The sequence below is a fragment of the Protomyctophum bolini genome (genome assembly GCF_963924005.1).
Source record: "Protomyctophum bolini genome assembly, chromosome: 19".
Classification (NCBI taxonomy): Eukaryota; Metazoa; Chordata; class Actinopteri; order Myctophiformes; family Myctophidae; genus Protomyctophum; species Protomyctophum bolini.
In genome coordinates this window covers 10240063-10264171 of record NC_137880.1, presented here as the reverse complement: position 1 = coordinate 10264171, position 24109 = coordinate 10240063, and the positions used below count along the sequence as shown (strand labels likewise).

General features: G+C 44.5%; 1 protein-coding gene across 7 annotated transcripts in view; it reads right to left on the bottom strand.

The window, feature by feature from the left end:
* utrn (utrophin) overlaps positions 1–24109 on the bottom strand; it is a 254571-nt gene that overhangs the window by 66907 nt on the left and 163555 nt on the right. For all 7 annotated transcript variants that reach the window (XM_080791556.1, XM_080791561.1, XM_080791557.1 and 4 more), the window contains 6 exons: positions 21537–21693; positions 10509–10638; positions 8153–8421; positions 5782–5928; positions 2454–2532; positions 185–245 (listed from right to left, as the gene is read on the bottom strand). In XM_080791556.1, coding sequence (XP_080647682.1) covers positions 185–245; positions 2454–2532; positions 5782–5928; positions 8153–8421; positions 10509–10638; positions 21537–21693 — 843 coding nt within the window. The remainder of the gene's footprint in view (positions 1–184; positions 246–2453; positions 2533–5781; positions 5929–8152; positions 8422–10508; positions 10639–21536; positions 21694–24109) is intronic.

Below are 24109 nucleotides of genomic sequence, written 5' to 3'. Positions count from 1 at the left end.
TATTATGTCTGGATCTACGTCCTTGCACTGGAGCTCTCATTTCCACACAGAGCATCAACCTGTGCAGGCAGCAGCACAATCGTAAACACAGAAGCGCGCGCACAGCCACACACACACACACACACACACACACACACACACACACACACACACACATTGAAGCAAAGCATTCTTCAACACTCACTTGATGTAATAGGGAACCTTGTTCTGCGAAACTGCTCGCTGCCATGGGAGCTGTACAGAGGCTGGGGAAAAGGGAAAGGAAAGAAAGAAAGAAAGAAAGGGAACTGTGAAATTTTAAATATTTTACATGAAACTCCATTATAAATAAATGTGGCACAACTCCACATGCATCAGTTTTCCATTTTGCGTTCAACCTTAAACAAGTCTAGCACTTAATAGCACGTGTAATAGTACAGGCTACGTCTTGTACGAATGGGACTGTTACTGTGCATGAGAGTGGAAAATAAAGCAAGTGGATATTACTCTTTTTTTACCAGAGAGGATGTGAGAGATGGAGACGGGGGTGCAGAGTGTGAGTGCTTATAGTCAGAGACAGAAACCAGACCATCCAGACACCCATATTATCTCAGAAAGATGATCCCATACAACCGGCTACACATAATGTCTAATCTTGTATAGGTTTCATTATGGGAATACGCTGATAAAAGGCTCGTGGAGTGGAGAGAACGCCAATTAGGATGGAGGATCTCCCGACACATGAAAGCAATTTTCGGCACGACAAAGTGCTTCCAAGCGTTGAGACTTCATAGCGGCCGCCTCTCACACGCACGCAAAGTGCGGAGAGGAGACGGTTCCTTGATTTATTACCCTCCTTTAGTTTCTCTCCTCCCAGCAGGACGGCGAGGTGAGGTTGAGACGAGACGACGATACGGTGAAAGTGAGATTATGAGATACTGAGCGAGCCAGATGAGATAAGCAGGCAGAAGTATCTCCACCGATCCCAGGGGGGGATATTTAGCAACATGGCATAATGAGAGCAGAAAAAGCGGAGGGAAGATGAAGAGGGGAAGTTGGATTGCTTTGGATTTCCTATTTATTTTTTTCCATTTCTTCTTTGTTGGAGGAGAGCGTGGTTGGGGGGGGGGGTGGGGTGGGGTATGGGGGTTACATTTAATGGCAGTCTGCCGGAGACTCAGCGTGAGAGCGCGTGCTTTCACACCTGGACAGAACAGTGGCGCCGTCCATTTTGTTGAGGCGTAGAAGGAGAATAACACTACTAATGGTTATGGAATACGACTAAGGAAAGTGGTGAGAGAGGGAGAGGGAGAGAGAGAGAGCGCGTGTGGGGGGCTAAGAAGGAGACTGTCTGCTTTGGCTAATGGTCTCAGTGTTTACATCTATCCTACCCCTCTCTCTCTCTCTCTCTCTCTCTCGGTCTGTTTATCTGCCTAAACTCCCTGTTAACCATGCTGAGTGCATGGCAAGTGCAGGAAGCCAGGAAGAACTGTAATTAAGCCCTGCATTATTGAAGAGCAAAGTGCCTCATCTGCAAACCACACAGCCCGTTTGTGTGTGTGTGTGTGTGTATCCCTACATGTATATTTGATGTCCTGTCACCCCCACGCCTACACTACCATGGTGCGTAAAAGATAGCGAGCACATCGTGGGACAGATGTAAACATGTAAAGTGAGAGCAGCTGTGAACCACGTTGAGGTCGGCATACTCAGGGCTGTCATGATTACACATTTAAGAAGGAGTAGGTCGGGAGTGGCTTATTGTCGGTATATCAGCCGGTAACACCCGGGAGTCTGTCCCCGTTACAATGCCCTATAGACCCCTGGGAGATGGAGTCTGTCCCCGTTACAATGCCCTATAGACCCCTGGGAGATGGAGTCTGTCCCCGTTACAATGCCCTATAGACCCCTGGGAGATGGAGTCTGTCCCCGTTACAATGCCCTATAGACCCCTGGGAGATGGAGTCTGTCCCCGTTACAATGCCCTATAGACCCCTGGGAGATGGAGTCTGTCACCGTTACAATGCCCTATAGACCCCTGGGAGATGGAGTCTGTCCCCATTACAATGCCCTATAGACCCCTGGGAGATGGAGTCTGTCCCCGTTACAATGCCCTATAGACCCCTGGGAGATGGAGTCTGTCCCTGTTACAATGCCATATAGACCCCTGGGAGATGGAGTCTGTCCCTGTTACAATGCCCTATAGACCCCTGGGAGATGGAGTCCCCACCCAAGCTGTGCTACTCATGCGCTGAGTTGGCGAACTCATGAACTTGTGGTCCAAAGGCGAATATTAGGACAAATAGTGGGAATAGTCGATCTATAAGTTTACAACTAGTCACAAAGTGAAATGTATGGACATCTTTCAACATGGCAACGGTTATTTAAAAATATAAAGAATATTTGCGATTATCTCAAATAACTGCGCTTAGGCGATGACGTAGTAATTGTGACGGGCCAATAGGCATACTCACTGGACAGGAAGTGTTGGGAGGACGGCCCAAAGTCCCTGTGGGCTTCCTGCAGTAGCTTCAGTCTGTCCTCCACACACACCTGGACACACAGACAGACACACAGACAAGACAAGACAAGACAATAAGGCCTCATTTATATGCCCTCACACAACAGCATCACACGCCAAAATTACCCGATCTACAAGCTCACAACACGGTGCAGTCCGTGGCCGATTGAGAGCTGGTGGATCAGCTATTTTTGGCTAGTCTGGCCAGCAATCAGCCTGAGAAATGAGGCCATCTTATTAATGAGCATTAGTTAGGACCAATTAAACCAAGATAAGGTTGATAATGGGCTAAAGTGCTACATTAAGCATCGCAGATCGGTAATTGGATGGCTTATTAAGTAAAGGCCATTACAAACACAGAGCCATTACATTTCTCTTCCAACCCGTTGCTCTTTGATGGTACTTTTACAGTAGCTTCACACTCTGCAGGCATTTATAAAAAACCGCACACCCTCCTTTATGTCGTGTGTTCCCTTTAGCCGTGTGTGTGTGTGTGTTGCGCTGCAATAGAATATACTGCCAATAATTCTCACACACACACACAGTCACACACACACACACACACACACACACACACACACACACAGTGGACTCTTGAGGGAGGCAGGAAATAGGAATGGCTCACCGCTCCGTCTCTCCCACTCTGCCCTTTCTCTCCACTAACGACTCAAATGGTTACCGTCCCACGGACTGGAAGACTGTCTGCAACGCATGAGCCCGACCGAATCATCACAGCGCACAGCCTCGACTCGGCTTATTAGCGAGACTGTCATCTCGGTTCACTTCCTTCCCCCCTCTCACACGCCGCGAGGAAAGGAGGAAAAGCAGTGAAACGAGCACAAAGTGCACAGCTTTCTCTGCCATGTCCCTATAGCTGTGTCATCCTCACAGTCACTGGCCATATTCTTTGCAAGTAAGCACACTAAAGCGTAGGGACGTCAAGGGCAGAAAGCTCTCCCCTCAAGTGTCTTTGTACAGTGTCACACACACACACACACACACACACACACACACACACACACACACACACACACACACACACACACACACACACACACACACACACACACACACACACACACACACACACACACACACACACACACACACACACACACGCCCCCCCCTGCGGTTCTATCGGACAGCCAACTCCTGATTAATGTATAATAATAAAAAAATAAAATCTTTTCTTTTCTTTCTTCTTTTTCTCCCCTGCTGCAGGAGTGCATCCCTAAAAATCCATCCTTTTTTTCTGAAGCGGAGGGGGGGGGGGGGACATGGCGCGGCCTCTGTGCAGAGGGATTAGTAACGGATTTGGACATGCACTGCCAAATTGGCTGCGCTCCACAATTTCCACCACCTCTGTGTCCGTCAGGTCTCAGCCCATCTGCGCCTGCCTGGTGCCCTTCAGTTTGATGCCATCCCAGCTGGGCTGTGTGTGTGTGTGTGTGTGTGTGTGTGTGTGTGTGTGTGTGTGTGTGTGTGTGTGTGTGTGTGTGTGTGTGTGACTGTATGGCCTCATCCTCCTCAGCCACTGTGGGCACCATCCATGGGTACACCAGAGTGCCAGGCCTGTCACTATAGACCGGGTGGGGGTGGGAGATCCAAAACCGACCTTAAAACCCAATCCAAGCCGAGGAAAGCTATTATAATACACATTATAGCTGCTCCTCAATTCTAGCTATGTCTGTCAACGTTGTGGGCTGTAATCCAACTGGGTATGAGATGGAACTACATGTACTTGCGGGGGGGGACATTTGACAGGTCGGGTCAGAGTAATGCAGTGAGGCAACTCTCCAGACAGTGTGAGATAAGATGCCACTCGACAGAAAACGAGCCGTGTCAGAAACCTGTCTGTCAGCTCTCATATGGTCCCACCTGTTATAAGTCCAGCATACTGTAGTCAAATGAGGATTTAAAAAAAGAAAACTGCTTTTAAAATGAGTTGTGATGAAGACACAGAGGAGAATTAACAAGGTCAAAAAGCACAGCAGACGATGTTTGATGTGGAGACGGGGAGCCACCTCTCATACATGCAAACTCGCATGCATACACAGTACATAAGAATCACACTCGTGTGACACACATCGTACATCATCTCATTCCGGCCAATCGCAATCTGCGTCTTCACTCAAAAATGGCCATTAATTATCCAAGGCATTTCATGTTTGTGTTAGGACAAAGTTTGTGTTCACACGCACACTAACAGCTGGACATAGGAGGGGCTATAAGCGCCCCTCAAAAATACAGGGAATCTGCGCGCTGATTCACATGGTCAAAACACAGTTTTCTTCCCTTACTCTCTGATGATATAAGACATATTTCCATCTGGCACACAGCGTTGAACCAGGGTGAAAAGCTAGGAGGGGCTGCTAGCGCCCCTCAGAAAATAAGGAGCAGGGATCCATACACAAGATAAACCAAGGTTACTGTATAATGGGGTCTATAGAAGAAAATGAAAGAAAGAAAGAAGACTAAATGGAAGATATTAATACTGGGTCGTGGGGTGCATCTGTCAGGACACGGACGTGGAGGGTAAATCGTTTTTGGGCAGACGTGAAATTGCTTTTGGAGGTAATACCCAATTCCAACTTGGGTATATGATTGGATGTTGCGTTCATGATATATGACCTTTTTTGTAAGAAATGTGAGTAGGCAATTACGGCACACAAATAAAAATCACACTTGTGTGAAGTGAGCAGTGCCACATGGACCCTTATAGATCTTTAACTCTTGATAGCGTAACATTATTGTTAAACGCCTGCATTGGGCTACTTCATTTACAAGGAGTCTACACAATTAGAGCATGTATACAAATTATTCTTATTTTGATCAACGTTTGACTGTCATCTCTCCTATAATGGTACCAACATCAACACAGCATGGAATTGTGGACAAAATCATATCCAACGGCAACAAAATCTTCTTTCGTTTTGAGTCTGCAATCAAAATGGTGGTCCGTGGCTCAAATGCAGAACAAAAAGGATGGACCTTGATATGAAAAAGGGTGTAAAATCACTGATTAATCCATTTTGGGCCGGGAAACCCCTTTTCGTGTTAGCACTATGTTATGCTTTAACTATTGAAAAAATAGCAGATCTACAAGCTCATAGCGCACCACCGAGTGGCGCGCTACGAGCTTGTATAGGTCTGCTATTTTTGAAAAATCGTGGTGGAAGACTTTTCGATGACATTTTTTTTTTTTTTAATCTGATCTCAGGTCAGAATGGGTTAAAGGCACGTGCCACGCTCCCTGTCTGTGGCCCCCTGCAGCATAGTACCTGTAGCAGCTTCCATCTCATGTTGAGCTGGTCCAGTTGTCGGGAGGCCGTGGACGACAGCTGGACGTCCAGCGGGGTCAGCTCCGAGGACAGCTCGTTGACCGTGCGCACGTCCTGCCTCAGAGGACTGACCTCCTCCCTAAAGGTCTGGTGAGAGGATGGAGGAGGAGGAGGAGGAGGGTGAAGAGGAGGGTGAAGAGGAGGGTGAAGAGGAGGGTGAGGAATCATGGCAATAAAATATGACTGAAGTTTGGCTTCAGGGCTGTGGCGACTTTCCCACAAGATACAGCCTAAATTCCTGCAAGGACGTTTTTTTTTTGGTGCTATCCCTTTTGTGTTTGACTGTACTCTGACATTTCTGTTCAATCAATCAATCAAGTACATCAAATGTCACAAAATCAAATAACCGCCATAAGCCCAATATAAATCCAAATAACTCATATTCTTTGGATCCAGAGTCCCGTCTGACCCAACACAATGATTTTTTTTAATGAATTAATTTCCTGAATAAGGTCAAAAGGATTCTAGTGTACTGTGCACTGGCTCCATTAGAAGTGCCTACACCATTGAAGTTTTTAAATCCATGGTTCAAAACTCTGTTTCACAAGCGTTTGAAGTGTTTTGATGATCACTTTAGTATGCCTCTGTGTGCTGTTTTATTACGGTTTGTATTTGTTGTGCTGATGAAATTATGAAACATTCTGTATGGCACTTTGGTACAACATTTCTTTTTTATGCGCTTCATAAATAAACAGGATTTGATTTGGTTGTTGACTGCAATAATTAACATCTTAGCTATGCTTCCAGAGCTACCAGCCTCACATTATCAGAATTATGTTAGTTTTAATTATCTTTTCATTACATTTCTTTTTTACAATTAGCAAGAGCAAAAGGCAAATAAATGCGCAGAGCCACTTGCCATAGCTGTGGAAATGTAATATAACAAGCTGTGTTACAACAGTTACACTGTGTTTTATTGTGATGACTGACTACAAACAAACAAGTGTATGTTTAGCATATCCCTGCCTAGCTGGCTCATTAATTAATGATAAGCATTGGCGATATTGCTGTCATCATTCATGTTAATGAATCACTGTCTGACGATTGTTGCTTTTTGCCCGGAATCATTATTTTGCTGCTCTTAATCGTTTGTTTATCAGATAAATGTACCGGGCTAGTACTTTAGCCAAGTACATTTAATCGTTATTGCACTGTACATTGTAACAAAACAACACAAAACTAAAAAAACACATACCAGATGCAATCATCGTAGAACCACCGAAAACAATAACTGTGCTTCGGTTTGTGTCATATTATATAAATGGGAAGATTGTATTCCATTAGATAAATAGCTTTCTCCAGTGGGCAGACCACATATTAAAGCGATATCACCAGCCACACTGTAAGCACAAAGTGATACCGGGGGAATACAACACATCCACAGAAACAAAGTACTGAAGTAATGGAGAAGAAATTGCTTCTCTAGCCTCCATCCTGTACCCACTGTTCATGTCATTTCACTTTTCTCTCTTGTGCCTTGTCCTCTTATAGTTACAGTATCATGAAACTATTGCTCGCGCTGACTTGGCCTGTCCAGGACTCTCTGGGTGAAACCAGATCATACCGCTCCGGACCAGGACTCTCTGGGTCAAACCAGATCATACCGCCCCAGAGACACTGGCCCAGCTGGACAAAGTTAAACCATTAAGACCCGAGACCAGATTCTCTACAGAACGTCTTCCAAATCATGACCGTTTTCTGAAAAACTTATCATTGGTGGTGCTTTTTCCACGTCAAGCACCCCCGGAATTATCTGTATTTGGCCTGAAAATATGTTGTTCCGGGTGACCCGCCAGAAGAAAATATTTTAGTTAAAAAAAGATTATACATAAGATCTTGTATAATACAAGATTTGCACACATTTTCAAGATTAAAAAAAAAAAGAATAGCATATCTACAAGCTCGTAGTGCCGCACAATGAGCTTGTGTAGATCTGCTATTCTTCAACAGCTAAAGCTTAAAATATCGGTTGAAGTGGTTAAAAGCTAAAGCGACACTAGACTCAGGTCTAAATGGCTTAACCCATTCTGGGCGGGAACCCCTTTTGGTGTTAGCATTATGCTATGCTTTAGCTATTGAAAAATAGCAGATATACAAGCTCGTAGCGCGCCACCGAGTGGCGCGCTACGAGCTTGTAGGTCTGCTATTTTTGAAAAATCGAAGAACGACTGACATTTTTAAGAATCTGATCTCAGGTCAGAATGGGTTCATCAGACCAGTGTGTGTCCAGTGGAAACCTCGTAATGAATCTGATCTCAGGTCAGAATGGGTTAAAACAACAAAGTAACCTCCCCCCCCCCCGTCATCATACCACAGTCTTCTCGATGTGGTCCTGCAGCGAGTCGATGAGCAGGTCGCCCACCGGCTGCCACTCGGCCTTGGCCTCCTCGGCGCGCGCCAGCCGCAGGTCCAGCTGGTCCATGGAGCTCTGCAGCTCCTGGAGGCGCTCCAGGGCGCGCTCCACCTGGACCTGCCAGGCGCCCACGTGGCCGCGGAGGCGCTCCCAGCGCTCGCGCACCTCGCCCGTCTGCTTGCGGATGGCCCGGGCCACGCCGCGGGCCTTCTCCTCGGGGGTGAGGTCTGGAGGAGGAGGGGGGGAGAGGAAATGCAGAGAGAGAGAGAGAGAGAGAGGGGGCGGTTCAGAAGCAATACGACGAGTGACGCCAGAAGCATATAGAAGGTCAAATCCAAGCCCCCGGTTGAAGCGCTCCAACGTTGAGGCGCTCAGGCCTATAGTGGTAAGAGTGGGGACTGCAGGCGGACCCGTGGAGTTATGACGAGGAAACCCCGTGCATCTGGTTTAACATCGAGCGCTCGTTTTGCACTTCAGCATTTTGGACACGAAACTTTGGTGGACTTTAACAAAAGAAAAAGAACATGGGCTATGTATGCATGTATTACACCCATCTTATGTTCATTGACGTGCACTTTCCAGGCCAAAATAAATAAAAGGAAACAAACACAAAGTACAGTAGGAGAGGGGCAGGTATGGGTGGAAGGAATACGATATAGTGAGTGGAAGAAGAGGAGAGAACCTTCCCCAATCAATAAACAAAATAAAAGCCCCTCCAACTACAAAGACAAGGTCGGAGTGTGTGTTTCTGAGCTCACTCGATCACTTTTCAGTGTGTGAATGAATGTATCTGAAGTGGCCTCTGCTCCCCTCCTTCTCTCTCCCATGTACTGAATGCACTCTAACCAGACTCGGAGCATCTGTGAGATTAAGATAGCAGCGCAAGCCCACTTAGCACGGTGACAAGAGTCCACATGCTAGTATATACGGCATTTACAAGGAACACAAACACGGCTATCGAGCGGCGGAAGCAGGCCCAAATCTAAGGTTCCCAATAACCTCCTTATTTGGGAACTCGGCATCATCGTCACACAACTGATCTTGCATTTCTTTCACAGGATTTATGCGAGGAAAAAGATCCTTTGATGGTATTATGATAATATGCGTCAGAGATCAGAGTCAGCCATTATCGGCTCCGAAGTCCCACCACATCGCTCCGTACCAAAACCGTCTCTCCAGTTTTGCTCTATTATTTATACATTAGGGATTCCGTTTGATTGGAAATGTGCTGACTTAGCCGTGACTTGTCATTGCTTATCTGGAAGGGTATAGGAGGACTTGTGCACAGAGAGAGAGAGAGAGAGAGAGATAATTCCTAATAAACCGGAGAGATACTCAGTAATGGGATGCTGTTATTTTCACATGTGTGTGTGTGATCTGTAGTTTCAGTGAGTTTGATAACTTACTTACGCCTATCGCCCCAACCTTGGGCCACGGACAAGAGCTCTCCTAAACTAAACATTATACCAAATCTCAGAACTGGGGGAAAAGTAAGTACAGTGTGTGCATTTGATTTAACCTGCTTGGTGGAACAGAGAGGTGGGATCCACGGCTTGAAAGTCCTTTGTCTGTGTCTTGTCTATTTGTTTTCTTTTGAGCTTTTTTCTAGTACTTAAACAAGGTAAAAAGCGGTCTACTTTGTTTGACCTACGGTGGTGAGGCTTACGGCCAAACTGGTGTCGACACTTTTTTTAAAGTACAAGTTTGCCTTTAATGTGAGATCCTCTTTTAATGATAACAAGCCCGGCAGGAAGTACCGTAGACAACCTGCAAGAGTTATACAGAACTTTATTCCCTTTCATTTCTTTAAAATTATGATGCCTGGAAGCTAGATGTACTGTAGGAGTCTAGACGCATTTGGGCAATGTTGGCACAGTTGGGATTGGAAATGTGTTTTAAAAGCTCCATTTGAAAGTGACTATAGTATCAAAAGCTGCTGTTTTTGTGTTGCTATCAAAGTGTTACTGTCGTGGAAATGTAGGGATAAACATCTAATAATACTCCAAGTTACAGAAGTTACAGTTTGGTGCTGTTCGGCTGTTGTTTATGATGTCACTGTCCCATTTGGTGAATGCCTTGAGGCTATATGTTGGGGGTTGGTTGTGTGGGACTGAGCTATAAAAGCTGTCGCCTTTCTCCATTCTGAGAGCCAGACTGGGTTTTCCGTACATGAACAGGTCATGTAATTCTTGTCTTCTTACTCGAGGAAAATCCTTATACTCTATAACTCTGACATTTTGTGTTGCCTCATTATTCATTGTTTATGAATTGTCTTTTGAGTATGTGTCCCACAGACTGCCTTTACATTACCAACCTGTCTTGGGCTGCAGGTTCTTGCGTGGCTCCCCGGGCCCTTCGATGGGCTGGTCGGCCAGGAACATGCGCGCCTGGTCCAAAGTGCTGATCACCAAATGTTCACGCTCCTTCAATTCTGAACACAGGGCCTGCAGGAGAACACAAAGCACAACAGCAGCAGAATAGTTAGTGGCTGTGCAACAGACAAGAAACACCTTTATAATATCTAATTTTAGCCTCCGACTAAACCTGCTGTCTTCGGCAAACACTCACCATGAATGTTTTAACTAGTATTAAAGAGATATTTTCTTTTTTTACAGTACAGTTCTGCTCGGCGAACACAAAAATGACTCGGCTCTCACGTCCCTCATGTAATGAGTCCCACAGCTGCGGTCAGGGTGGCCGTAGCCGAGTGGGTAAAGAATACCCCAAATTGGAACATGTATTTGTTATTGAAGTTTCCACACAGGAAAGACAGGGTGACCCCAAATCAAATGGCAAGAAAGTGAAAGTCATTTTCAACTAAAATGATTTGACGGTACTTTATCCGGGTATACTTGACTCAACCTTTTTGGCTGTGGCAGAAAATACTGGTAAAGGCTCTCAATCCCTGTATTTGTCCAGTGATAAAAATAAAAACACCACACATGTAGTGAATAAATAAGACAGAATATTATGTAGGCTAAGGCTACTTTAACAGGGGGGGAAAAAACTAATTAGGACTATAGCAGCATTAACATAATATCTCTTGAAATGGGAAAAGACGACAGTACAACTAGCCTAGAAGAGAAATCAGATTTGAGTAGCCCTAAACACTTTCAACCTGGCATGCCTAATTTGGACATCAATGGTGCAGTATAGGGCCAGAGCGTAGGGAGGAGATTCGCTCAGAACGGCCGGGTTATTCTGGTTGCCATTTTCCTGCCTACCAGTAGGCTAGTAGGCTATAGTAGTAGGCTGCTAGGCTACATTTCCCAGCCTCACTGTGGAGACATACCGTACCATACCATTGTAGATATAAAATAAATAAATAAACTGATACCCCTAACTTGTCCATTTCACTGAGGCCCGTCAGAATTATGCTTCCATCGTACCCTCGCAGTGCGTTGTTGACTGTCGGAGATATTAAATACACGCTGTATGGTTTCTTTGATTCGGGTGTCAGCTGACAATATAACCTTCAGCAACATTCCCAAACACATGTATGCTCTGCTCTCTACCTGTCCTCAAACGAGCATGACAGTGTAATCAAAATAATAATCAGGTCAGATCGCATAAAGACAGATTATGTATTTACTGCGGCGAGAACACATGTTTGACTGATCACTCGTCACTCTCGTGGTGTTTCCCCCCCTCTCCCTGCTTCCATAAGGATATGTCCACATGTATTCTCGTCAAGTATAAAGATGCAAACATTGAGAACTGTTTCGACGTGAGGGGAGGGGAGGCGGCTATCAGATAAGAACACCCGAGATATGGCAAAAAAAATGACAGGGTTCTACAAGAACGAATAACAAGTGCTAGCAAGTCTTCTAAACAACACTGCTAGACTCACCCAGGGTAAACAAACCACAATCTGAACATACTGTAGGTGAAGTGGGAGTCACTGGGAAACCCTGTTGAAACTCAGGAATCAGCCAAGGACTAACAAGACAAACAATTCTCACACGTTCTAGTTAAGTCCATCCACCAGTATTGTATTATACACCTTGAGGAAAACAGCCAGCAATAACAAACATCCTCCCAAACTGAATCCTATAGTCCTATAGTTGAACGTTTTTCACCGCGATAAGTGGTTCAATGTGGCATCTGTACATTGACTTAATATTGAATCTTTATCACACAATTAAACAATTCATCTATTTAAAATAACCACATTACCCACATTGTAATACATTGGTGAAGTGCTCCTGTGCTTAGATCTGTATCCTCTGGCAATATCTACAAATCTATCAATTCCACTCTTTTAATCAGCTCTTACATTTTAAAGCAGCCATTGTTTTGACAAACATAAAGGTATAAGTGCGAGTGCGAGCATGCAGCCCATAGTTGCTATAAACAACAGCTCTTGGCATCTAATTGGGTGAAGGCTGCACTACAAATCTGGTTTCTGTCTGGCCTTCGACAGTTGAAAGGTATGGACTGAGGGAAAGGGGGAGGGATGGGGAGCAGGGAGAGAGAGAGAGAGAGAGAGAGAGAGAGAGAGAGAGAGAAAGAGAGAGAAATGAGAATTGAGAAGTGGTTGAAGGCCAGAGGGCCAAATTATATCTTTTCTTGAAGGCAGAGTGAAATTAGCAGAAGGTAGAGGCCTTAAAGGGGAGAGGCCAGCCACTTGAGCCTTGAATGCTTTCTCATTACAGTGCGGGGCTATAGTAACACCTCATATTCTCTGCATAGAAAGCCAGGGGCCATCCTCCCCGCCCACACACACACACACACACACACACACACACACACACACAGAACACAGCTGAGGTTTTGGACGGGACTCAATTTCTTTAATCCACTTGTCAACGCGAACGCCACTGCTACTACGCCCTATACGCGACCAGAGTAGCAGCAGCGGACAAAAAAAAAAGGCGAGCGCTGCGCGTTGCAGTGTAATTATTCTTCGCTTTAATATAAGCATGACCCCAGGGGGAGACCGATGCCTATTGGAGTGTGTGATTGCTTTGTGAAGAGACGGTGTATCCGGTGATGCTACGAGGCAACTCGATTAGATGGCGCGGCCAGCTTTGATAAAGCCCCCCCCCCCCCCCCACTCGTCTCCGACACGAGAGAGAGAAGAGCGCTGGAAAATGAGGTGCTGAAAACGGTGACGCTTTCACACGCTGTTTTCACGCAACATTAGCCGGCATCGACTTGGGTTACGTGCGTGGGGTGTTTTCTTTTTAAGGCCACGCAGCACATTCCCCAGTGTTCATTTAAACTCTGAGGGTGTACATTGTACAAAATGTTAACCAAATGAAACCTGCGAGGGGTTACATTTGTACGCAAATTAATCAACTAGAAATTAATTAGGTTAGGTTAATGATAATGAGATTGTACTGTGCACGTACAGTACTATACAATTAATATTTAAACTGGGAAAGCTATACATACTGCATAACAATTGTACTATACTGTATATGGTAATATATGGTTTCATGGCGTAGCACTGTAGGAGGCTAGCTGTCTAGAAGAGGGTCGGTGTACCGCATGTGTCTGTGTGTGTCCGGCATGTGTGTGTGTAAGTACCAATCAATTGGCATAACGACTACATTGGGGAGGAAAACAGGTAAAAAGCACACTCCCAAAAAAAGAAAAGGATAAATTATGGTAAGCTGTCAGCCGGTGAGTGGCAATAAGTGACTCATCGCAGAGCCATTGGCAGGTAGTGTCTAGATGAGGCACATTCCACCCAAAATGTAATATCGCTGCAAAAGGTTTGAGCTCAATGAAGATTTCACACAACTGCCTCTCTCTGGGGAACGCTGAATAACACTAAGCCTCCTGCCGAAGTCAAATTAAATCACCCCGTGCTAATGAACGCTTCACTCAAATCCTTTTTTTCTTTGTACCCAGCTCAAATAGTGGAACTGTAATACGCTGTGTACTATTAGATGAGGAGAGGGGAAATACGGAGGAGAAGACGCAGGAGACGAGGGGGGAAAGAGGTTTGTCAGAGGACGCGAGGTATAACGGCAAAGTCAAGGGTTCGTTACGGAATGCGGAGGAGGGAGAACTGAAAGAAAGGGAGACATGCTTTAAGTATAATCACCTGTGTAGAACTGGACTGGTTTATAGTTTCTCATTTAGCTCCGTGTGCGCACATAGCGTCTGTTAATCCTGCACATGTCTATGTGGTTTGTTGCTGCTTTAGCCCAATTTGGGCGGGAGCCCCTTTTGGTGTTTTAAAGCGTTATGTTATACTTTAGCAATTGGAAAATAGCAGATCTACAAGCTCATAGCGCGCCACCGAGTGGCGCGCTACGAGCTTGTAGGTCTGCTATTTTTGAAAAGTCGTGAAAATGTGGTGCAAATCTTTGAATATATAGTTCAGAGCGAACATTTCTAACTAAAGTATTTGCTTCTGGGGGGTCCCTGGAACAACATATTTTGAGATGGGGGTCCGTGGCCCAATAGAGATCATTCTGGGGGTCCTTGACATGATTTTTTCAGAAAACTATTAAAAAAAAATTCAGTCCAAAATGGGTTAATTGTTATTTTAGTGGGGTGTCCCCGCACTGTGTACTAAAGCTAATTCCTTGCATGTAAAACATAGGGAAATTGGTTTCCACGGGATTTGGATGTAGAGTTAAGATGTTTACCTCATACAATTTCCAATTCCCACTTTAGCATGGGAAATTAATTACCAACCGAAATGGGTTTATTTTTAATCATCTTTGAATCTCCCTTGTCGAATCGCCGAACACGTGGGGCAACACTGCGGTAGAAATGCACAACACTTTGGCTGATTACAACATCCTTTTGGCAGTCGGAGCACGTTCTTTTAAAAGCCCTGCACTCCTGCACTTTTCGCCCCCAAAGTGGAAACTTCGTAAGGCATGAAAAAGTAATGGTGTCAACAAGGAAGGTGTCAACAAACTGCGTGTTCATGGCTGGCAGCCCGTACGGAGGTGTGAGACTCTCTCATCCATCCTCGGGGGCAGCCCTGAACTCCTAACAGATGGCGGTGCAAAAGCCTCTTCCAAAAACACTTTTTCTGTCAAACTCCAGCCCCTTCAGCTGATCTGTGTGACACAGAGGGGTACACTTTTTGGTACGTAGGTTAAGTAGGTCGGTTACTATTCATCCCAGGGCAACATTACAGCAGCATGGCCTGTGATTCAACATCCCCCATCCTAACCAGCCTGACCAGATACCAGATATGGATATAAATAAGTAAACTTTGGCAAAACAGAGAATACACACATTAATCAATATACCAAGTGTAGCGATATTGGATAGAAAAAGTAATTAAACCCTTTTCCTTTTTTTCTTCTAAAAAGATGCTAAATACAAAGCAAAAACACTTAGTATTGATACAATCGATTATTGAGAATGCAAAACGTTTCGATACAGCAAAACGATACGATACGACACAAAGTCAATGCTGCCGTTTACATTTCAAGATACCTCGATTCTTGAAATTAAAATTGATTTTTGTTTTGTTTTGATGCAGTTACTATATATCGTTGCACGCACACAATCTCTGGGGTATGGGGAGTCGTGTCTCCCTGTTGACTCACCCATCATGGTTACACAATGACACAGCCTGTTTCCCTAGACTGCTGTGGTACAAGATAAGGTCATGTTATTTAGTGAATCGTCGACCTTCTGTGTTAAAATAAATGGGCCGTCAGAACGAAAGTTTGCCAGGGCAAGCTTCAGGGGAAATTGATGACTGCTGAATTTGATATATATATATATATATATATATATATATATATATATATATATACATATATATATATACATACATATATATACACATACATACATACATAATGTTGTTGCCCGTTATAAGCTGTCCAGCATGTCCATCCACAATTCCACAGTCCGGTGAACATCACAATAGCAGTGCTAAAAGACTACGATTTTGATATTTAGTCAACTAGACCAAGACTAAACAATTTCAGAGTTGTCCTTGTTGTTGTCCCTGTCAAAAAGGTAGACACAGTAATTAACAATTCCCTCCGAACCATAACTGGCTGCCTGAAACGCACTCCTGTGTCCTACCTGCCGGTCCTTGCAGGAGTTTCCCCCGGCCAGACTCAGACGAGAGGCTTCTACCATAAAGCTAGCAAGGAAAGCCAAGGTACACGACTGACATTTCCTGCACAACACTACAGTGGAAATAGAGCCTCCAAACAGACTCAAGTCCCGCCAGCCTTATACAACAAGGCGGCACAAGAGATGCTATATACGTTCCATCCCGGAGGACTTAACATCCACCAGTGCATGGCTGCATGGCGGCATCTTGGAAGCAGAAGTGGGAGTCTGCTGGCCGGAGCCCTCCCGTATGCATCGCTGCATCTGTGACCCGGGTGACGGCATTGAAGGAGAGGACCTACCACACCGGCAACGGACCCTACTGAACCGACTGGGCACTGGAGTCGGCTGTGAAGCAGTGAAGAAGTGGGGCTTGACAGACAGTGCAGTGTGCGAGTGTGGCGAGCCCCGAGCAGTCTGCCGAACACAAAACACCTGTACAGGCCAACTCCGGCCTCTTCCACAAGGGACCAGAGACAAGGGCATGGCTACTCGATACACCGAGTTGGACATCTGAGGATGATACACGAAAGAAGCTGGCTAAAAAAGGACTAAAACTAAAAGGTGCGTAATTCCAAAGACTACATCAGAATTTGTTGTCAAAAATGAACATCGATACCGGCCAGTGTGACATCGTGCTGCCAGAAGCCAGAAGTGTGCAACCCTCCTACTCCTCAGTCACATTTTGTATATAGCCCATCAGTGTATTATTCTGTCATTATAATAAACCACAACTAAAATGCTGCTGCAGTGCAGAGAGAAGTTTTATTTCTCTGGCTTTATTGATGCGAGACGACTTTTGCAAGGTCTGACTCCAGCTGAAAATAGTCACGCACCTGGACCTACAGTAGCACCTAAACCCGGTCGCATTACAGTAGGAACACCCACTGTCATTATGGGCCAGACGTATTAGCCACTTTAGGGACTGTGTGCTTTCAGATTGGACACATGCATTGTGCCGCATCGCACAAGGATGCTGTAATTGCGCAATTAGAGGAGAGTGTACTATTACGTTTAAATTACTATAATACCTCAATGCAGGTGCCACAATCATCACAGGCTGCAAGACATTCAATTAAGGCTCAATGGTAAATCGAACTAATCCATGTAATTGATTTGAATAATAATAATCGATTTTGAGATAATTTTGAGCGTTTTAAAAGGTTTCAACAAGACAATGCAACAGCTTGAATTTTTACGCTCATTTAAAAAAAAAAAAAGCTTTGGGAGATTGTCCTTCGCCCATACTTCTAAAACACAGCTACCGTTTCAAAACTATGAGCAGAGGAGAGAAGAAGCAAGCAGCACCAACATGAAAGCACAAATTAATGGTTCTGTTCTTTTGTGTGAAGTTGCATTTTATAATTTAAACCTTTCGGAGGCAAAGCACAAGAACACAATGTAGCCGTTAATGAAAGTCCAGCGATGTCTTCTACATCCTGACAGTTTTCTGAAAAAGCCATGTTTCTACGTCAGTCGTTCTTCAACAACAAAAAGCTACTTGAACCAACTCAAACAAAGTCAAAGACAACAACAATGCAATGGATGCCAATTAACCTCCACGGCAACGATACACCGTTTTATTTCCAATGTGGGGAAGGAGAAGGAAGCAGATTAAAGTCAGACAGGAGGTAGGTAAATTATTCAAAGCGAGTCAAAAGAATGCTCTCCTGGAAGATTAAGGGGGTTTCCAGCAGCACTGCACTTTAATGCATCTCATTTTCCTTTTTTACCACTTCCAGGTACAAATGGTACAGTACCAATCAATCACACAGACAGGATGATTAAACTTCCTTAGTATGGCCAATTGGATTATTAGCTCCACTTTAGCCAGTCTAATTATGCTAGCTTAGCTGCTAGTGGGTATACAAATACTACATGCAGGTGCTAGGCTAGATTTGCTGAGCTGGCATGACAAAAGAAAGGAAATGCAACTAGAAAAAGTGCTCCTCAGAGCACAGGTTTCCACCAGATCAGGAACGTTTGTGATCTTTGGACAGGACATGTAGGAGTAACATAAACATGTGTTTTTTTTTCTCTCCAAAAATGTGCCTCATGTTGGCGTTATAACAGTCCTTTTTGGTACATTTGGGGCAAAGTGATGTTGTTGGCATCCAGGGAGTGTGTGTGAGCAGTTTGGCATTGACCTGGCCAAAGGTGCCGGAGATTAGCTGTACATAAACACACGCACGCACGCTGCAAAACATACTCTCTCCCCATGCCTTTAGCCAATTAACAGTTAATAATTACTATTGTTACTTAATAGTTTACTTAACATTTTCCACTCCTTTCTATTTTCTTCTTTTTTCAAATCAGCATCCCCCCCCAACAAAGAAAAAAACAAAACAACGGTTGCTCAAAGATAAAAGTCATTAAAAATGCCCAGAAGCAGTCTCCCTCTTCTTGCCATAAAAGCTGATAATTTAATACAGCTGATTGATGAGTTTAATCAGCTGGATACGGACGCAGCCTTTTTTTACCGTATAATTGAATGGGCGATTAATAAAAGCTATTATGGCCCATATCGGCGGACAAAAACACACAGACACAAATCAATGGGTTGGGGGAGAAGACGCTTACAGATTAGAGCTCTCCCTCTCAACGTCTCACCACCATGTCAGTGGTTTGGGGCGAACGCCGGTGGCATTCGTTCAGGCAGAAGAAGGGGAAGCGACAGTGATGTTCAGCTACGCTGCAACACAATCGAATGCCAGTCTCTGCAGTGTGTCCGCGTTTATCTTCCTCTCTCTCATTTTAAATCTCTGTACCCTTCTCTACTCGTTTTTTTTTTTTTTTTTTAAGGTTTTAAAAATAATAATAATTAAAAACTAAATGTATAGGAAACCAAAAGGATAAAGGGACCCATTAAAATGTGTCCGTGGACCGTGACCCACAAATGGGTCCCGACCCAGTGTTTGGGAACCAGTGGTTTAGCCCACTGTACCTCGCCTTTATACATACAGAAAGCAAAGTACTAATTGCATGGACCCTTACGTGTGTGAGTGCGTGCGTTTTTCAGGTGTGCATGTGTCCAACTAATGATGGAGCATGTCCCATTCAAAGCCACGGCCATTGTGTGTGTGCTGCCCCCTGTCTCTGTTGGGTCAGACCTCCAAGCTATTAATCTATACTAAGGATAGAGAGAACCCCCCCGCCCCCCCCAAATCACTATATGGATTGAATTAATCCTGTACAAAAAACATCATTCAACTCCTCCACTCAATTATTCACCATGCGACAGACACAGACTTAGCAAAGAACTTTTTAGGGAGAGGGGGAGAGAGAGAGAGAGAGAGAGAGAGAGAGAGGGGGGTAGACCAATAAAACAGGTGAAAGATCAGGGGACGGAGTCACGGAGGGGACTGAAAGTGGATAATGAGAAAAAGAAGACAAGGGCACCATGCAGGAACAGTGCGAAGGCTGCATTCTCTCTGGTGGATATTGTGTTCTCTCCCGGCCCGCTCCGAGTCTAATGGACCTTGTCTGATCTGCTAGGCTGAAGCTCGCCTCTCTCTCTCTCTCTCTCTCTAGACTAGAAAACACAGAGAAAGGTCAGACCCGAAGGTCACACTACCGTATACTACAGCCCTAAGAGGACACATTTATACACTTTTATACAAAAGTGCACTCAAAATACATTTTCAGTCCTATAACTTAAGGCTTTGTGACGCACTTCCATGTCCACCTTTTCCTTCGCGCGCACGTAAGCCCTCAAGGCAAGTTGGGAAAATATCCACGGTAGAGAGATAGAGAGATAGAGGGAGAGAGCGGTGAAGTATAATGGTGTCAAAAGCAACATCAACAAAGAAATGGTGGCATCTGCAGTCAGACAGACTAGACTATCTGGGGGGGGGGGGGGGGGGGTAAATACCATAGCCACTGGCTGAGGCATCTATCTTAAAGCAATTACACACCAATACTACGACAATAAACGACTGTCTGGAATAAATAATACTCTCTGGCATGCTCCAGCGGAAAACAACAGGGGTGACGAAGGTACGAATGGGACAGCTCAATACTTATTGACTATAGTGGTTAGCGGGAATATTTGCTGTGTTGGACTGCTGCGTGAGTGTGTGTGCGTGTCTGTGTGTGTGTGTGTGTGTGTGTGTGTGTGTGTGTGTGTGTGTGTGTGTGTGTGTGGACCCAGTTGAAGATAAATATCACTGAAGACAACACTGAAAATAGGACAATAGGTATTAGAGTGGAATGCTAATGAAAATCAACGGCAATGGCAGAGATTAAATGGATGGTGTAAACAGAATGATAGGGTAATCAATAGCGTTATCGCTTGCAGCCCGGTCAGTAAGCATGGCCCCAATCTGATGCTGGTGTTATGGAAGCGAATTTGCACTGTTTTGGAACGAGGTTCCATCAAACATCACTGACTGAGCGTTAAACCGTGGGGAGATAAACAAACGTGTGGTGGTTTGCGATTGTCTTATCAGAAGTTGGTATATTTTAACACAATATTGAGTAATTTATTCACTTTGTGCTGTACTTTTACCACCACATTTATTTAAAAACTTTAGTTACTAGAACACTTTGAAGACTTTGATTCGTATTTAAAAAAATATATATACAGTTACCACATCAGCCCTATGTATGTACATTTCGGCCATTTGGAAATAGTCAATCTACAAGCTCACAATGAGTCTCATGGCGACACATTGTGAGCTTGTGGATCTGCTATTTTCAAAAAAGATTTTTTATACTGTACATTTGAAAACTTGAAATATGGGACATTCTGAATCTGCATCATGACTACCGGTACATTTACTTTAGGTAATTGACGTACATTTGATGCCTGTACTTTTGTACTTTTACTCAAGTACACGTTAAATTCCGAACTTTTACTTGTAACGGAGTATCTCTAACATTGCAGTATTGGTACTTTTACCGAAGTAAAATACATTTGAGTACTTTTTTCCACCACTGGCTGTGACACTACTGTAGTGTAATATTGGAAAAGTGATTGGAAAGCCAGACAATATTGTTGGCTGCTAGGAGCGTGCGTCACAGATAAAGTGAAACCAAGAGTCACTTCTCCAACGGACAAGTACAATTTTAATGCACTTGCCTGGAAAGATTTATTGCTCGTCCCGGACAAGCCTTAACCCATTTTCGGCCTTTTGGTGTTAGCATTATGCTATGCTATTGAAAAATAGCAGATCTACAAGCTGATAGCGAACGACCGACACAGAAACATAGCTTTTTCAGAAAACTGTCAGGATGTGCAGAAGACATTATTTTCTAGAATCTGATCTCGGGTCAGAACGGGTTAATGTCGTACCGTGCAGTGGTTCTGCTGCTGCAGCAGCGTGGGTACGTCTCCTCCAATGGGCATCTGCTTGGTCAGGTCCTCGTCCTTCAGACAGATCCACTTCCACAGCTCCTCCAGGAGGACCAGCAGGCGGGACCAGCGCTCGGCGCTCGCCTCCAGGTGGGCCCTGCGAGCGAGACGCACAGCAACGCACGTTCAGAGAGCAAGTAAGTAAAGTTTATTTATTAGCACCTTTCACAGACAGTTACAGTCACAAAGTGCTTTAACAACAATGCAATTAAAACAAGTCAATAGTCGATAAAACAAGTCAAGAACTAAATCACTAATAAAGTAAGACAAAGTAGGAAAAAGGTGAGTTTTCAACAGTCCTTTGAAAATGTCCACAGAATCAACAGTTCTTATAGGTGGAGTGGGAGCTCATTCCATAGCCTAGGGCTAGGCCCTAGGGGCAATTAAACCTGTGAAGGCTCGATCGCCTTTGGTTATTCATTTTGTCAACCAGACAACCAGCAAAGCCTGTGATGTGGATTTCCGTGACCTTCTGGGCACATTACGGTTGGAGCAGGTCAGAGAGATAAGGAGGTGCCTGGCCATGGAGGGCTCGGTGTTGTGTAATGACTAGAGCGTTAGGTGGGCCCTACAGGCAGACGCACAACAGCACTCGTTCAGAGCATTGCGACGATGCGTTGCTGCCGGGCAGAGATCGGGACTCCGGTCCGAGACTCGGATTTGGGTTGCGCTCGGGTGGTGCGCGAGCGCACGCGCGCCTGCACGCACAGCGACTTCAGACTCGACTCAGACTCGCCCTACTCAAATGTAAAAAAAACAAAAAAAACTCAAGAGCATGCGCTCGCTTCCGCTGTGGTCCATCAATGAAATGTTAATGTTAAGTGCATCATGTGAGGAACACTGATGCACACGAGCACATTTCAGTTGTGAATAAATACCGTTTCCGTTGTGCTCATACAATTTTCAGGAAATTACCATTCATAAATACAACCGATGAAGCCAGCAAGAGACAAAATCTTACTGAATAAATTAAACCAGTAACTCAGTAAGCTGAAACTCTACAAAATGAGTGCGCGACCCAATTAGGGCATTTTTTGTATTACATCGTAGGATTCACTGCTAATTGTGTAGGTGGTGCTGGACATGTGTTAATGTGTCTTCGTAAGTGCTTCGAGAACGTAATGCAGCCCAGCGATGTGTGTACATGGTGTTTCCTTTGCTCTTCTTAATTACATACTGTACATACATGTGCCGTAATTACTGCATAATGAGGCTGCGTACAACAAACCATGCGCTGTGCACACTCCCATGCAGGCGCGCGCACACACACACACACACACACACACACACGCGCGCGCGCGCAATGGAGCTACACAATTAATGAGACTCGGATTTACTGTAGAAACATCGAACCCGTCTTTCTGTACTTCTGCAAATTGCCTTCACCGTCTTCATTCCATCACAACTCACATGCATGTTGTTGTGGGAAGCAACTAAGTGCATTTACTTAAGTACAATTTAGAGTTATTTGTACTTTACTTGAGTATTTCCAATTTCCAATACTCCTACACCACTACATCTCGGAGGCAGATATTGTACTTTAACTCCACTGCATTTATTTGAAAACTTTTAGTTACCAATTACTTATAGTGGATTTTGATTATTATTACAAAACGCACCGTAACCACTTCAGCGCTATATATACACATACATCTCGGCCATTTGAAGATATATTCAGAAGATTACTTTTGTACTTTTATTCAAGTACATTTTGAAATTCTGGACCTTTACTTTGTATTAAACATTTGCACGTGCATGGACGTGTGCATTCATCTGACCTCCTACTGTCCTGCAGGCAAGATGCTATCTGGTCCCTCAATGTCAGGCTCTCCAGCCTATACCCAAAGCTTACATACCGTACTTGTATCATATCCCCACTCAGTGATTTTTTCAAACCTTTTTTTATTTCAAATTTTGGTACGCATTATTGATGCCACTGTGACCTCCATAACTCTCAGAGTGTACAAACGGGACCAAAGGATTCATTCCATTATATTTGTGCACTCTCAGATGGTCCCTACACAGACCTGTGAGGGACCATCTGGGACCCTCAAGGACCCCATTTTGGGGACCACCGGTTGGACAGAACTCGAGTTACTGTAGCATTCTGACCCAGTTCTCAAACTGTTCAGCCCATAACCCCAAAATAATGCCGCCATTGACTCACGACCCCAACCTAACCCCCCAGAGGCCATTTTAATGCACATAAACGTGCACGTTTGGTCCGCATTTGTCCGCATATACGTGATGTATTGATAGAGGTTTTGTAACAATCACGGTTAAAATGTATATTTGCAATAATTCTTACATTGTATTTCACGCATTCTCATGTTGAATTATATATAGGTGTGTAAAATATTTTCGACGACCCAAAATAAACCTGCGACCCGTCCACTGTCAGTGTCTCGTGACCCCATGTGGGGTCCCGGCCCCGACTCTGAGAACCCCTGCTGTGGCAGACGTACATTCTGGTGAAGAAGGATCCAGTCAATGTTAATTAATTAAAAAGTGTG